General features: G+C 36.1%; 2 protein-coding genes across 14 annotated transcripts in view; both read left to right on the forward strand.

Annotated features, from left to right (window-relative positions):
* Positions 1–626: 626 nt before the first annotated feature.
* LOC107568837 (ubiquitin carboxyl-terminal hydrolase isozyme L3-like) lies at positions 627–3,910 on the forward strand. Its single transcript, XM_016254829.1, has 6 exons — positions 627–945; positions 1,086–1,171; positions 1,267–1,314; positions 2,248–2,323; positions 2,486–2,544; positions 3,420–3,910. Exons 1-6 carry the CDS (start codon positions 864–866, stop codon positions 3,501–3,503), a joined length of 435 nt encoding a protein of 144 aa, XP_016110315.1. The 5' UTR covers positions 627–863; the 3' UTR covers positions 3,504–3,910.
* Positions 3,911–5,008: 1,098 nt separating this feature from the next.
* lmo7a (LIM domain 7a) overlaps positions 5,009–16,099 on the forward strand; it is a 50,521-nt gene continuing 39,430 nt past the window's right edge. For 2 of the 13 annotated variants that reach the window (XM_016254879.1, XM_016254885.1), the window contains exons 1-3: positions 5,009–5,297; positions 9,316–9,386; positions 12,745–12,814. In XM_016254879.1, the coding sequence (XP_016110365.1) occupies positions 5,229–5,297; positions 9,316–9,386; positions 12,745–12,814 (210 nt within the window). In that variant the 5' untranslated portion in view covers positions 5,009–5,228. Of the gene's footprint in view, positions 5,298–9,315; positions 9,387–12,744; positions 12,815–13,256; positions 13,278–15,459; positions 15,478–16,099 lie in introns of those variants that run through there. The other 11 variants (XM_016254841.1, XM_016254858.1, XM_016254851.1 and 8 more) reach the window with 10 other exon arrangements.

Below are 16,099 nucleotides of genomic sequence, written 5' to 3' on the forward strand. Positions count from 1 at the left end.
TAAGAGACCGCTTCCCTGATGCTCGTTGCAATATCACCTGTTGCAACTGGATACAGTTGTTGCTGGCATCAACTAAGATTGCAAATTATACCAAATCATAGTTGTATGTTTTTTTTTTTATTGTTTTTTTATGCTGGGCTCTTTCTCTATTTGATGTGATATGGTAATTCCCTTTTAATATTTATTTTAAAGGGGTGTATTATTTGACTATTTGGTCTAAATAAAATGGAACAGGAAAGACTAATAAAATGGAACAGAATCGTGAGTTGCTCACTTTACCATGACCCAAAATAAAATGAAATAACCGAATTTGCAGCACCAACACTTCTAATGATATTTATGATGATTTGAGCGTTTTGTTCAGTTAGTTTGAAGTGATAATCTACCTATAATCATTGTGTGGTTATGTAATTAGTTTTAGTGGCAACAAGAGTTCAAAAACTTGTGAATGTGTTTTTTTTTTTAGCATGACACAGGATGTGACAAAAATTGTATTAGTTAATGCAAAACTGTGGCCAGTTGCATAAACTTAGTGTCTGTGTTAAGACTAGGGGTACTTGGTTGTATTTTTATTTATTTTTTATTAAATTAGACTAATTCTTTTTAGTCTAATTATTTGTTTTATGTAACCAACTTAAAAAAAAAGAAGAAAAGTATAAATTCTTTATACCATATTAAGTCAGATAAATAAAGCATCTTTGTCATTCTTGTAAATTATTATTATTATTTTACAGTGCGTTATCTGTACTGTAGATTGCATTTTAGTAATATTCTTTTCGTCAATGTAGTATGAAACCTTTAGACAGGAGGAGGAGGCAAAAATTAAGGCACAAGGACAAGTGGTGTCCTCAGATGTGTACTTCATGAAACAAACCATCGGCAATGCTTGTGGTACAATAGGGCTGATTCATGCTGTGGCGAACAATCAAAGGCATCTGGAGTTTGGTAAGTATCAGTGTTGATCTTTTTTCTTTTTCTTTTTTTTTGGAGTGATTTTCCCGTTTTAAAAAATATTAGTTAGTTAATTTGGATCAAGTTCACAGTGTACTTGTTTGTGGTATGTTCATGACATTCTTTTTTTACAGAGCCCAATTCACCACTTCAGGCATTTTTACTGCAGTCTGCAAAGATGAGCCCCGAAGACAAGGCAGCTTTCCTTGAAAAAGATGAGGTGATAAAATATGTTTTTGTTGCAACTGAATGGCCTCTGAAGGAATTAACTGAACTAAACTTGTATACATGGTACTGATGTTTTTATGATTTCAGAGTATCCGAGTAACACATGAGTCAAGTGCTCAGGAAGGACAAACAGAGGTTGGTATTTGCTAAATACAGAGTAGTTGCTAACACAGCATTCAAAACAGTACCAAGTATTTGCACACATTTTGAAGTTTCATCCCACTGATGAACTTTCCATGTGGTGTTGTTTTGTTAATGTTGAAGTAGCAGAATTTTGAGAATAGGACCATGTTGAAAATATTGCACTGTTAGTTCTTGATTCACAGTTTCTTAAAAAACAGAAAAAAACAAATGGATTCAAAGAGGCCCAGCTTATTTTTTTAATAATTAATTCTGGACCTGTAAATTAACAACAGATTTTGCATATCTGGTTTGTCTGATGCAGATTTTTTTTTTTAAGTCACAAATTTTTTTTTAACTTGACAATTTTTATTTAAAAAAAATAGAATTACTTTAAATATAAATACATTTGTTAGAAATGATTTATCCATGCACATTATTTCATGTTCTCTTGTAGAGTTTTTAATCAAAAGCAAAAACTTCTCACCTTCGCAATGACATCTCTGATGATGTGTGCATGGACATGAGGACGGGACAATAATACATCGCCTCCGGCAACCTGTTACTTGCATGAGATTGCAGAAAAATACAACGATCCAATTAAAACGTCAATTATACCAAAAAGTCTTGCCCTACTTTTTTTTCCTCAATCAACTGTGTACTCGGCGACTGCAGATTTAGAATGAAATTAGATTTAGAATTAAAATAAGAATTATTGCTGCAGTCACATCTACACAGTATAACCTTTAAGACCTTTCCAATCTGGTTTCACTTCTTTCCACAGGACTTAGATGTGCTCTTAATTCTTAATGACCTTCTTTGGCTCTTCTCTGGCTCTGAGAACTTTAGTGTTCTCATTGTGTTGGATCTCCGTTCTGCTTTTTTATTGCTGTTCAAGTGTCATAGAAAAATTCTAACATGCTAACTTTACTCTGCTCACACTTATAGGCTCCAAGTTTAGATGAAAAAGTGGATTTGCATTTTATTGCCTTTGTAAATGTTGAAGGACATTTATATGAACTGGGTAGGTAAACTTAATTTTACATGATGAATGTCGTCATTGTTTTATTTGCTTGTCAGTTCTACACTCAAAATTTGATGTACAGTGTCAACACCTATACGTAATTATGTGCAACATTGTGAAGGGAGATATTACTGGTGTTCATATTATGTTCATGTGTTTCAGATGGACGCAAACCTTTTCCAGTTGTTCATGGGGAAACCACAGAGGACACATTTCTTGAGGTGGGATTTTTCTCAGTCATGGGCTATAGATGTACTGTATAGATTATCTCTAGCAAAGAATGTATATTTGCAACTTGTTTTGTTTGTAGACATTAGCTACGTTTTCATGGACACCTTTTGTTTCAATTGAAATTAAATCATTCTAATTGAGGAATCTGAGTGTAGTGTTTACATGAACATTAAATAAAGTGATTGAGTTGATGTGCACGTTTATGTCACAACCGTCACATTGAATTTCATCTTTTGATATGTGCACACTGCAGCAATATACACTTTCCCGCTGTTTGCACATACTATGCTTCTACCACCGCTTCTTTTCTTTGTTTTAAAGAGCAGAGTTAGAATCTATCTGTTTCTGGTCCTAATTAGGAGGCAAATATCACATGAAGATTTTTGCCGTGCTGCTTATATTTATCAAGCAGTGAACTCACAAATTCCCATTGCTAAAACAAGCCATCTGTGGATGAGAGTATGAAGTGAGGACTGATGGGACATTGTTCTGCTCCACTTCACAGACAATGAGTGGAAGGAGAATTTTAGAATAACATGACAGTCAATTATGACACTTCATTCTACAAAAACAACGGCTCTTTCCATGCATCATACAGCATTACACCATTTTTATGTCGTTGCGCATGTACTTTCTAGTTTCGGTTTTCAATCCAACCAAGTGTTTACATGTCTATACTGCCCCTTTCAATCCGATCGAAATTTCATTGTGATTGAGCTCAGTCGGATCGATTGGGGTGTTTACATGAACGCATTTCAGTCAGATTGAGCCATCAATCTGATTATTTAATTGCATGTAAACATAGCTATTGTTGTGGATTGGTTTCGTTTTTATACATTTGATTCTGTTTTTGCCTGATCTACAGGATTCTGCAGAGGTCTGCAAGAAGTTCATGGCACGTGATCCCCAGGAGCTCCGTTTCACTGTGGTGGCTCTTTCCAAAGCATAAATGTTCTTATTTTACCCAAGAGAAAAAACTGCCAATCATTCAGAAGTGCTGAATACTTTAAACCTTTATAGGTTCAATTTTGACTTTGAATAAGAAAAGTTTGTTAAAGGTTTTGACCATAACCGACAAAGCAAATGAAGATCAAATTAGCTAATAATAAAACATGTACATGCACAAAATGTTGTATCTGAATGTTTACAACTCTCTGATTGAAATAATGTTTAATTTCTCCAAAATTATAGAAGTTCATGGCACGTGATCCCCAGGAGCCCTGTTTTCTTGATGTTAATATTAATTCATCTAATGGTGGTGGTGTTTTTTTTCTGCCAGAAAAGATCCATTTAAAACAAAAGTTCTGTTGAATATGTAGACTTATATTTTGACACAAAAATGCTCTTTTAACAGAAGTGTGCCAATGTGTCATTGCATATGGTGCCCTACTTCTAAATACTGTTTTCTCAAGAATACAGCAAAAATTCAGATGAAACTAAAACAATAAAGAACAAATGTTTTCATCTCATGGTGGCCTCATTGCTGTATTATGAGTGACAACAGTTCACTCCCTGAATACTCAAGCTATGATTAATGTGCATCTTTTGTTTACGTTAATTTTTTCTCCTTCAAAACAGCAATGTTCTTTAAAAAATAAATTAAATTTGTAAACAAAAATAATCTATTCAGATTTATATGATTTTAAGATATTGAGTACAGTTTTATATATATATATAAGATAAATATTACATTTTTTGTACACTGTTATTTAGAGTATGCCTCTTCTTGAATACTTCATTCTGATTGGTCAGTTGCAGCATTCAGTGGAATGAATAATGACTGTTGTCCAGGGAACATCAGGAAAGCATTGCTTACTGTGGCTGTGATCTTACTTTGCTTCTTTCTTTCTTTTTTAGTGAATTATTTGGTAAATAACCTTATAATAAGTTGATAATGTACAGTCAGCTGGTTATTATTGCAAAATAAATGCTGATAGTTTGATTGGGTCGGTGTTCCTGGACACTGCATGGTCTTTGTTTTCTCACATAAATAATTTTATTAACCAGCTGACAGAAATCTATCCCTTATTTACAGATTTACAACAGTAGTTGCACACTCGAAAAAATGTAAATAATAAATTAAGCAGAAAAGAAGTATTTAAATTGGATAGTGATTAAAAAACATTAAATCAAAACCGTCTTTGTATTTAGCTTTAAAAGTCGTCAATCTATGCTTAAATGCACTTTACAACTTGAATACCATCTGACCTGCATCAGTACTTGTAAACACGTATTTAACTAAATCTACAGACTTTGTGCTTTTTTTCACCAAATGCGCTTTATTGTGCCCTCGGCACCTGTAATGTAACCTGACAGTAGTTTAGGTGTGTATCTTGACGCACTAGGGGGCGTATAAAGTACACAACGCAACTCTAAAGTTTCTCAGGAGCAAGCGGAGATTTAAGTTTTACCCTGCGTCGTTTACGGCTTTTATAAGGTCTTTGCTCGTTTAAGTTGTGACTCGGTGATAGTTGTGATGCTGGTAGTCGAATACGAAAAGGGTTTACCTGCTGACTTAATTTTCTAAGAAAACAGTAATAGTCTTAAAATTATTCAAGCGATGCGGCAGAACTGAACGCTCGCGTTTTAACCGTACGCGCGTCTTGCTCGCGTTTTTGCAGCGTAGACGTCTGTTTCCTTACAGCCTCAACAAGAAGCGCACTAAAGGCCGGTGATGGAGTGGCGACCGCAGTCTTCAATGTGTTGTGAGGCTGCTTACTCAGAAGCACAGAGATGGATTGAGGTAAGAACTTTCACACCTACTCTCATTTAGATAAAGATAGTTCAGGGAAATGACACTTGATACTTCCAAATTATGAGGTAACCAAAATGAAAAAGTACTGATTCGATTCATTAACTCGTGCTGAATATACACAGACCTGTTGCATTCCTGTTTATAAAACCTGGCAAAATAAAAAATACAGCATATGCTAGCCTACAAAATTGTAATAAGTATTATTAAAAGAATGTTTAGATAATTATCATTAGTGCTCATATTTGTGATGCGTTCAGCCTGGCCTTTTGCTTTTCAGCTTCTTGTCATTTACTTTTGCTAAAGGCTGCATTGGTAGTTTTTGTGTGTGTGTGTGTGTGTGTTTGCTTGCAGTAAAGATCATTAAATGTGTATTTATGTGGATATTTATTTAACCTAAATAAAGGTTACAATTAGTGTAACATTTCTAGTAGCTTACCCTGTCACACTTTATATCATTGTCAAAATGTCAATTTATTTTGATTATTTGTTTCTTTGAACACTGTAATAATGATTATCTTTATCATTTATATATTTTTAGTTACATTAATATTTATTATTGTCTCCACAATCAACAAACACATTTTTGAATGTCGTGAGGACAGTAAAATGCATTGTTTAATCTTATTCCAATAACATTGCAAAGCATGGGATAATTCACCCAAAAATGTAAATGATGATTTTATGCTCCCTTCATGTCATTACGAACCGAAATAACTTGCATTCTACTGCGGGACACAAAAGATATACTGTAAAATGTGGGTAGCCAAACAGTTTTGGACTTCTGTTGCATTATTTTGTCCATACAGTTGAAGTCAGTGGGACCCAAAACTGTTTAGTTACCAACATTGTCAAAATATCTTCTTTTTTTCTTTTTTTTTTTGTTCCACAGAAGAAAGAAAGTCATGCAAGTTTGGAACGATGGAAAGTAAATTATGGCAGAATTAAATTTTTGAGTGTACTATCCCTTTAAAGCACTGATCTATTTTCTTTTCCCGTCAAGCTCACTGTGGCAAAACCAAGTAGTCCTGCAAATATTTTCACACGCTTTAGTCAGTTTATTCCACTAAACCCTCTGGAACACACTAAGTCTAAGGCACAAATGATTAGGACTTTTCTATCCTTGTGAATTCCCTTCTCTGCGGGTGATGGCAGGGCCAAAGCACTGGCTGTAACTGAACAAATATTGTTCTTAATTCATGAGGGGTGAATCTGAATGCTTTCAGTGTGACATCAGTCTCTCACACATGCACACTGGTGCATTGTCACAGGCGGTGGACCTTGGCAGGGCAGGTTGACCCCAAGCCGATTGCTCCCCTGCAAAGGAAGGTGATGTGCCGCTTAGTGTCCGATCTGAATGACTAACGGGTTGTCAGGCGTGAGGGCGCACTGAGCAGTGCTGGAGTCTGAGTGTTAGAGTATGTGGGGTGTTCTAGTCAGCTGAATGATCTGGAGTTTGTCACATGTGCTCATTCTTGCACCAGGCACCCGGTCTGTGGGCAGAGACATTCCTGTTTTTCCTCCTGGGTAGTTCTCAGCTTGTTAAAGGCAAACCCAAAATTAGCCACCCTTCTGAAGTTGCTTGGTATATCTAAGAGTAGAAAGTTGGCAATGGGGCTAAGTCATTCTTGTTGTGAAATAATATTAAATACTTAAAAAGCAGTTTAAAGTACACTTATTATACATTTATAACTGAAATGTTTTATCTCACTTCATTTTACTGATGATCATTGAATGGTTATTAAAGTTGAGGTAATTGTGTGTCATCCAATTTTAAGTTGTACAAATTTTTGAAAAAAAAAAGAATTTTTTTCTTGAAAAGGAAAAAAGATTTGAACAAAACATCTATCAGTTATCCTGGTTCTTCTTTTTAGCCTAAAATGACCCAAGAGCCTTTTCAATATTTCTTCATGTACTTGGTCAAAGGGATTAAAGCACTTTGGCACAATTAACGATGTGCAGCATTCCGTGTGTCCAAACAGCTTGGAATGCCTCACTGCTCCTTCATGAATGAACAATAGCCATGTGCAAAAGTGCAGCTGAATAATAATAATGTCTTACTTCATCGAAACCTGCTATTTAAATCAGTCTGATCACAATGTGAGGTTAGAGAACAAATAATTTGTATTGAATTCTTCTTTTTTGGGGGGGTAGAGTTGTTGGTGGTAGATGTGAAATGGTTTAATTTTTAACTTTTTGGAATCTTAAATGTGTTTTTTTAAAGGCTGCATTTATGTGATCAAAATACATTAAAACAATAATATAGTAAAACATTATTAAACATTTCTAATATATTCTAATTCTAATATATTTAAAAAATGTAATTTAGTCCAGTGATGGTAAAGCTAAATTTTCAGTAGGCATTTTTCAGTGTCAAATGATCCATCATAAATCCTTGCAATTTGCTGAATTAGTGCTCAAGAAACATTTCTTATTATTATCAATATTGAAAACAGTTGAGCTGGTTTTTGCATGATTATTTATGTAGAAACTGTGATATTTAATGCATTATTGCTAAATAAATCATTCTTATTTCAAATAAATCTATTTTTGTTTTACAATAGTATATTCTTTTAAATGTAATAGTACTAAATAGTATCTCCCACCCCTTAAATTATAGTGGATTGCAGCAATGCTATTTATTTACTTATTTATGTTTGTTTGTTTGCTAGTTAATTGTTTATTGGTTTTCTAAGTGATTTGTTCAAGCTCTCAAATTGTTCTTCACATGCTACAGAGATCTATTTAAAAACTAAAAGCCATCATGGACATTACAATGACTGGAACAGCAGGGGTCAGGATTTCATATGTCATTGAACTCTGATGTTTACTACGCCATGCTGTGTAAATGTGCTCCATATGATTAACCTCTTATCTCTTCACACTCCATATCTGTGAGGGTTTGTAATGATTACATAAAACTACATGAAGGGTACAGGAAGTCATTTGTCATTTTGTGCCAAATAACTTGATCTTTAATATTATTTGATATTATGTATTCTAGTACATAATGGATGTTTTTTTTTTTGGCTGTTTTAGAAGAACTTATTAGTTATCTTGATTTTGAAGGATTTAGATTAGTGTGACGGGGATACAAAATTCCTGTTGAGATAATCTACCTTAATTTGCTTTGTAACTTGATCTAGTACGAGGATCATAGTATTTGTCCTCACATTATTTTTGTCCTTGTTTTGTTCAGCAGACATAGAAAGTGTCCTTTGAAGTTCTACTTCTAAAAGAGAACAATTGTGGTTCAAATCTCACAGTCAATACTGATCTCAACATAACCAGTGACCTTTTACATGCAAGGCTCTCCACGCCCTCTGAATACATGCCATGCTCCTGAGCGACAGCCAAGTAAAAGCAGCTTAAGAGTGTGCTATTCAAAACAACAGACTTCATGTTATTAATAAGTGGTTATGCTTTATTGACATCTCAAGATTTCTCTATGGCCTGATTTTCTTGTAGTTAGCTGAGGTTTTCTTAAATGTGATGTTTTCTAGACCAGTAGCATATTATAAAACATACTTGCTAAATGAGCAACTCTGTTTTTACTGGCGTTCAAACTTGGAAATTGAAAACATTTGTATTCGGAAAAAGGGCTGTACTCATAGATTATGTTATATGAGGTGTGGAGCAACAGGGCTCACATTGTAACAGTGTAGTCTGAGGGTATAAACACAACATAAATGCTTCCCTGTGTGTGAGCAAAAACAATGGGCTGGCTGCCCTCTGTGTCCTGCAGGAGTAGCTTGAGATCATTGGAAAGGCATGAAACTGTGTGTAGAACTGTGACATTCCTCCAGATGCTCTCGTTCTCTGTGGTTTGGCCGCTGGGCTCAAGCCCTGATTACTGAATAACCCAAGATTCTCCGAAAGAGGCCGTGTTGTTGTACTGGTGTGTTAGTCTCTTGGACTTGCAGCTTGGAAGAACAACTTTCCTTTCCCTGGACATAACCTTCCCACTTACTGGTTCTTAGTGCTTCCTGTGTTTGTCCTCGTCTCGCAGGCAGTCACTAAGAAGAAGTTTGTGAGCAGTAATTTCCGGAGTTCTCTGGAGAATGGACTTCTGTTGTGCGAGTAAGTAAAGCTGTTTTTACTTCTCTCATTTTTACTATGGTTTTCTTGTTTAATGCATGAAAAGATTTCTGCTATACCTTTTATAATTGCTTTTAATAATAACTTTTGCTTAACTGCTTCATGCACACTATATAGTGTAATCAGTCTTAAATGGACAGTTAACCCAAAAATACAAATTCTGTTATCATTTTCTCATCCTCATGTTCTTCCAAACTTGTATGATTTCTTTCTTCTGTGGAACAAAAAAAAGGTATTTTGAGGAATGTTTCGGCTGTTTTTGTCCATACTATAGAAGTCAATGGGGTCCAAAGTTTTGAGCTCCAAAAAGTGCATAAATGTAACAAAAGTAATCTATACAACTCTAGTATCTTTGATCAAAAAGATCGCTTTTTATGATGTAAAGAGCAAAAAATAAGGGTTTATTCAATATCAAATCAAAACCTCGATCATCTCATGGATATGCATGCCTAAATCTAATATGGCGATACATCAATAATGCTAACTTTTTACAGTTTCTTTTAATTTTTCGACCTCATTGACTTTCATTGTATAAACAAAAACAGTTAAAACATTCTTCAAAATATCTTCCTTTGTGTTTTGTAGAAGAAAACAATCATATGGATTTGGACATTATTTTTTGATTTTGGGCTTTTAAACTACCCAACTCAGGCAGGTGAAGGTGAAATCTGGCAACATTTTATTTTGTTAGTTGGAGCTCCAAAAAGTGCATAAATGTAACAAAAGTAATCTATACAACTCTAGTATCTTTGATCAAAAAGATCCCTTTTTATGATGTAAAGAGCAAAAAATATGGGTTTCAATATTCAAATTTCAAATTCAATATCAAATCAAAACATCGATCATCTCATGGATATGCATGCCTAAATCTAATATGGCGATACATCAATAATGCTAACTTTTTACAGTTTCTTGTAATTTTTCGACCTCATTGACTTTCATTGTATAAACAAAACAGTTAAAACATTCTTCAAAATATCTTCCTTTGTGTTTTGTAGAAGAAAACAATCATATGGATTTGGACATTATTTTTTTAATTTGGGCTTTTAAACTACCCAACTCAGGCAGGTGAAGGTGAAATCTTGTTTTCAGAAATGAAATGTCTGCTGAGTGGCACTAAAAGGTTAATGCTATATCGCTTTTGAAAATAATGTACACCAAACCCAATCCTAAAACTAATCGATAGTGTTTTTAAAAGCAAGTGTGAGATAAAAACATATTTGCTGATGCAACCATACCAGCTTTTAGCTTACTTCTACAAGTCTTTGAGCTTTTTAGCATGACTCGTGTTTCATTAAACTCATACTCCACATCGCAAATGCAATGCTGTACCAGGGGAGCTACCGAGCAAGTTTACTATGTCAGAAAAGCTAAACATATGGAGATTTAAATGTCAAAGTGAATTTGTTTGCAAATTATGCACTGTGTTTGAGGTCATAATATAGTGTTGTACAAGGAACTGAATGAAAATAAGTCTTGAAAATTGATAATCTGCCCCATGTAATCATAATTTGTGTGAAAAGGATTTTTAAATTTTTTTTATTTGCAAAAGTAGAGGTACAGGCACATTTTTCCATTGAGCTTACTGTATGTTGGACGACCTATCCTTTTAACTACTTTTCTATTATACTCTGTAACAATATTTTACCTGTTGGCTGAAATGTGATGCAAGCTAACCTGAACTTTTTTTATTTGGAATTTGCATCTAAGCTGTGTGTCATTTAATGTGCATTATGCCATACAGCTATTTTTAAAACACATAATTTGTACCCGGCTGCCACAGTCACACTCTGTTCTATCCCAGGAAGCATTAGTAAGCCCAGCTGAGGAAAACAACACGGATGGCAGAGCATTTAAAAGGACAGCTGGGAAGAGGTGATCCATAGTGCCAGCTACTCTAGCGGGGTTCAGAAACCTGAGCAGGGCAGAGTGCAGGCACACAGGGATTGGCGGCACTCAGGCCTCTTCTACAGCAGCTCTGTTGTGCTGTTTATGTAGAGAGAGCGTTGGGTTCGGTGGACTGGGTGTGACATGCTGCAAGCTGTGTCATTTAATGTGCATTATGCCATACAGCTATTTTTAAAACACATAATTTGTACCCGCCTGCCACAGTCACACTCTGTTCTATCCCAGGAAGCATTAGTAAGCCCAGCTGAGGAAAACAACACGGATGGCAGAGCATTTAAAAGGACAGCTGGGAAGAGGTGATCCATAGTGCCAGCTACTCTAGCGGGGTTCAGAAACCTGAGCAGGGCAGAGTGCAGGCACACAGGGATTGGCAGCACTCAGGCCTCTTCTACAGCAGCTCTGTTGTGCTGTTTATGTAGAGAGAGCGTTGGGTTCGGTGGACTGGGTGTGACATGCTGCAAGCGCAGGGATTTCAGCACATTTCTGAACCTGACTGGATGGTTCTGGGGCAGTGCGTGGGCCGGTCTGACATGCTGGTGTCAGTCGAGTGACTCAGCAGACTAATTACCACAGTCCAGTGCAGAATCTCACCGTCCTGCTCCTGCACTCTCATGCTGCTTTCTTTCAGTCTGTACTACGCTATTAGCTTTGCCATTTCCACATGAGTGGACAAATGCACACATTACCTGAGGATACTGTCACTCTGGATCTCACGTCTAAACAAAGACTCCTGTGAAACTACCGCTGGGGTCGACATAGCAAAGTTTTGACTTGAACTTAAAGAGTTCATAGATTTGTGAACAGGTTTTTCAGTGGTTGCGCAGGATACACATTTTTACTGTTTTAAAGATCACAAACAGGGAGGATATTATTGATATTGCCAGCACTACATATTGTTTAGAAAAATTGCAGCCATGTTATTTGCTTAAAGAGTTCACCTAAAAATTTAAATTCTGTCATCATTTACTCACCCTTATGTTGTTCCAAACCTGTATGACTTACTTTCTTCTGTGGTTAAAGAAAGAAAGTCAAGTTATTTTACATCACTAAATGAGAGTAGATACACTGTATGAGACAATTCATTAAAATGTTAATGACTGTCTCTCCCTTTATTACACACAACCAAAACAGCCAGAAATCAAGTTTCTCACATATTATATTTCATGCGCATTACTCCTTGTTAGCTATCAGCTGCACACCTTTTTATTTTCAATGTTTAATGTTTATTTCTCCAAATCAGTTTTTTACAAAAAACTAGACTTGGCCTACTCAGAGGCTATTGACTGATGTCTGTTTCGACAGAGAGTTGTTTGTATTTTCTTCAGTGCATTAGATGGCTTAGTAAACTGAAGCCAGATGGTCCGAATTAAAGGAAGCCATAAACTGGCAATAATTGTTTGTGTTGACTTTAGCTCTGTTTTTCTCTTTCTAGTCTGATCAACAAGATCAGGCCTGGCGTCGTCAAGAAGCTAAACAGATTATCCACACCTATTGCTGGCCTGGTAAGTTTTATTTATTTTTATTTTTTTATTATTATTATTTGTACTTTGACATGCATATATTATTTGTGCTGTAGTATTTCACCTTGGCTAAGAACCTTAACTCTTACAAAGAAATTTGAATGATTTACCAAACAGTTTACATGTACATGGGTGTTAAGTGTGAATTGCACAGGGTTGATCATTTACTTATACTTGGTATTTAATAGGAATCATTTGCCTCCAAACAGTAAGCATTGTGATTTTTTTCCATCAAGAACAATCCTTTCAAGAACAAATCTTTTTGAGGACTTTTTTAATTCAAGAGCATAGACAAGTTGGATATGGGCCTGAATTAAGCTGTTTTTATTGAAGCTGTTTTGGCCTAATCTATGCAAAATATGCTCATTTATTTCCCATTGCCCTTTAAAACTCTTGACCCAGGAAAGCTTAGATAAGCATCTGCATGTCCAACAGCATCACAGTGGTATTTCCATAAAATGCTTCCAACCCCAAAACCTACCAAGCACAGCCTAAACTCACAATTGAGGGCTTACATGGCAAGGGATAAGCAAAGGCATGCAAAGAAAAACACATAGTTTGGAGTATATTTTAGTTTTGCTAAATACTGCTGAGCCTGTGAAGTTTGTCCGTAAGAGAGCTGCTTCTGACCTCCCAGCAAACCGTAAGATGCAAAAAAAACACAATGCTCTTATCCAGCTATGTTTATGAATGATGAAAGGTATTTTTCCACAGAATGAAAGGCTCATTCCAGGCTCTGAAATCTTACCAGCGCCATTATTGTTCCTTCTGGCTGCTTTGCTTTTGTTTGACACAGTTTCATTCTAATACAGAGGATTTATATTTTGTTAAATCAAGGCTCATTAGTGCAAGAGCGGAAATCTCTGGTTTTGTGGACTGTGAATCGACTCTGGCTTTGGATTGCTAAACTCTACTCAGGGTTTGGCTTCGGCTGATCTCTGGATCACTTTCCCATAGTTCCATCAAACCCGGAGCTGTGGTTTACCCTTGTGTTTCCCTGGATAGCTGATCCTCCTTTTAACAATTTGAAGAGAAGAAGCCTACACTTGTGTGGCACACTGTTCGGCCACATTAGAAAAGTCATTCTGGCAGAGCTTTGGCCTGAGGTTTAGCAGAGAGACGACTCCTTAGAGCGTAGCCCTTCATAAACCCCCCATAATTGAGCTGGATGGATATATTTGCAACGAGTCTCACCACTATGAAAGGAGAATTGGCAGAACTGATTATTTGAATAGAATTTTCCACAGGCCACCAGGCTTGTTAGCTCTTAAAAGTGGGCATTTAAGCATTTATATTTTATTATTTACTTTTATTAAACCCATAATGTGAGATTGTTCAATTTTGAATGAACTGGCACATTATTCCCTGTTCACCATAATAGTTTACTGAAAACAACATGTTTCATATGAGAACTTAATCTATGCTGACACACTTTTCACACAAATGTACTTTAACATACATTAGATTGCAAATATCACCTGTGATGCCTGTGCAACACGTTGCTGGATAACATATGAGTGTTTGGTATACAACACCTCCAAATTCCTAAATCATAATCAATCAACCAATCAGCAGTCGCAAAACAGTGTTTGACAGGCGGCTTGATAGTTTTGTCAGAGGACTTTAATCACTAAATTAGAATTTCTGACAGGATTATGTGCACTGATTCATGCATAATTATGTCTGCATGATTTGGTTCTTGAGATGAATTCTGATTATGCTAACTAATGAATGTTAAAATGTGCTTAAGTGAATTAAAGGAATTTTTACTATGCAGTTGGTTTGACCCAAATCTATGCAATCTTCAGATGTTATTTTTTGCTAACTCATTTATTTTTTTTACTCGATTTTTAATTTCTACTTATTAATAACTACTGTATGCAAATCTTTGTTTGCTAAAATCCTTTTCACTAAAACGTTCATATAAATGTATGTAGTCTATTTATTTATACTTAGTAATACGTTATACATTTTTTATAAGTGTGAAATTTTAACCCAAATCCATGTACAGTATGCTAATTGTAGCAACCTTGGTTAGGCCCCTTGTTCAAGGACACAAAAGTTATAGATTCAGTGTCACATATAGCTGGGATTGAACCTGTAACTGTTTTGTTGTGTGAAACCTAATAATTACACCTACATTTTATACATTTGAAGTATTCTGCTGTGGCAAGGTGATATTGTTGTAGGTAGAGGTATCTGACACACTCCAGCCAGTGATTATGTCATTGTCCCGAAGCTATCTGTGCAAAATTATTAACACCTATTAATGGTTTGATTTACATGTCCTGTTAAGGAATTGTAGGTCATTTTAAATTCCATGTAAAGGTCTGTTTGTTCCTAGCCACCTGCTCCAAGACATTTAGCATTCAGGTAAACAGGTGACTAGCGGAATTTTTTCATATCTTAGATATGTTGCATAAGTCTAGGTTAAAGGTTAAGGACACTGATCAAGCTGTTGGAGTGCGAGAATTTGTTTGAGGAACACAACGCTAAGAGACATCTTGTTGACATCCATTTTCTGTGAACTGCATTTCAGACACGCATTTGTTACCTTTAAACACAGATGAAACGTGCTTCAAAAGATACTTTGACCCTCACACAGTGTCAGGGTGAGACCTGGATTTAACAGTTTAAGCAAGGAGGTGATTCAGAAGTGCAGCTCCTCATTGCCATCTGCTAATAAGCATGTTTGCTGTTTAAATATAGACCAGAGCACCCTGTGATTATTTTAAAGCAAGCGGGAAATCAGGAAAGGGTGGGCTGCACGCTCTGAACATCTCATCCAGATGGCTGATCGAATCTAATTGAAATGACATCACAACACAACATCAGTGCCGTGATAGTCTGCATTCATCAACATACCGGATGTGTATGTGAATGCACACACACAATCTCAAGTTTCCTTTATATTTAGGCATTTCCCTACCCACCCACTAAGCGATTTTAACACTTGCTCGGGGGAAATAGTTTGTCGTTTCAGTCACCTGTGTTTCATGGCAACCCCGGTCTCCAAAATAATCCACCACTCTGAAGATTCCTCAAATATTCTGCTGAGAGATTTGAGTGGCGGTTTCTGGGTGTGAAAAGGGAGAGTATGCTTGAGTTTATATGTGCACATGTAGGTTTGTGTCTGTGGTTAGTCTAGAGCGACTGAAAAGGGAGAGTGTGTGTGTGTGTGTGTGTGTTTGTGTGACTGCCGTGCATGTGCGGGGGAGGGGACTAGTGGCATTGACACTCTCTGACATGTTTTTGCACCGCCCCGAA

Source organism: Sinocyclocheilus grahami, unplaced genomic scaffold (genome assembly GCF_001515645.1).
Source record: "Sinocyclocheilus grahami isolate Dianchi unplaced genomic scaffold, SAMN03320097.WGS_v1.1 scaffold28.1, whole genome shotgun sequence".
NCBI classification, from domain to species: Eukaryota; Metazoa; Chordata; class Actinopteri; order Cypriniformes; family Cyprinidae; genus Sinocyclocheilus; species Sinocyclocheilus grahami.

Bases quoted from the DNA above. Each gene is read 5' to 3' on its own strand.
- LOC107568837 (XM_016254829.1), top strand. From the start codon at position 864: ATGAAACAAACCATCGGCAATGCTTGTGGTACAATAGGGCTGATTCAT. The intron at 946-1,085 runs GTAAGTATCAGT...CTTTTTTTACAG, and splicing joins TCAAAGGCATCTGGAGTTTG to AGCCCAATTCACCACTTCAG. The intron at 1,315-2,247 runs GTTGGTATTTGC...TCACACTTATAG, and splicing joins CTCAGGAAGGACAAACAGAG to GCTCCAAGTTTAGATGAAAA.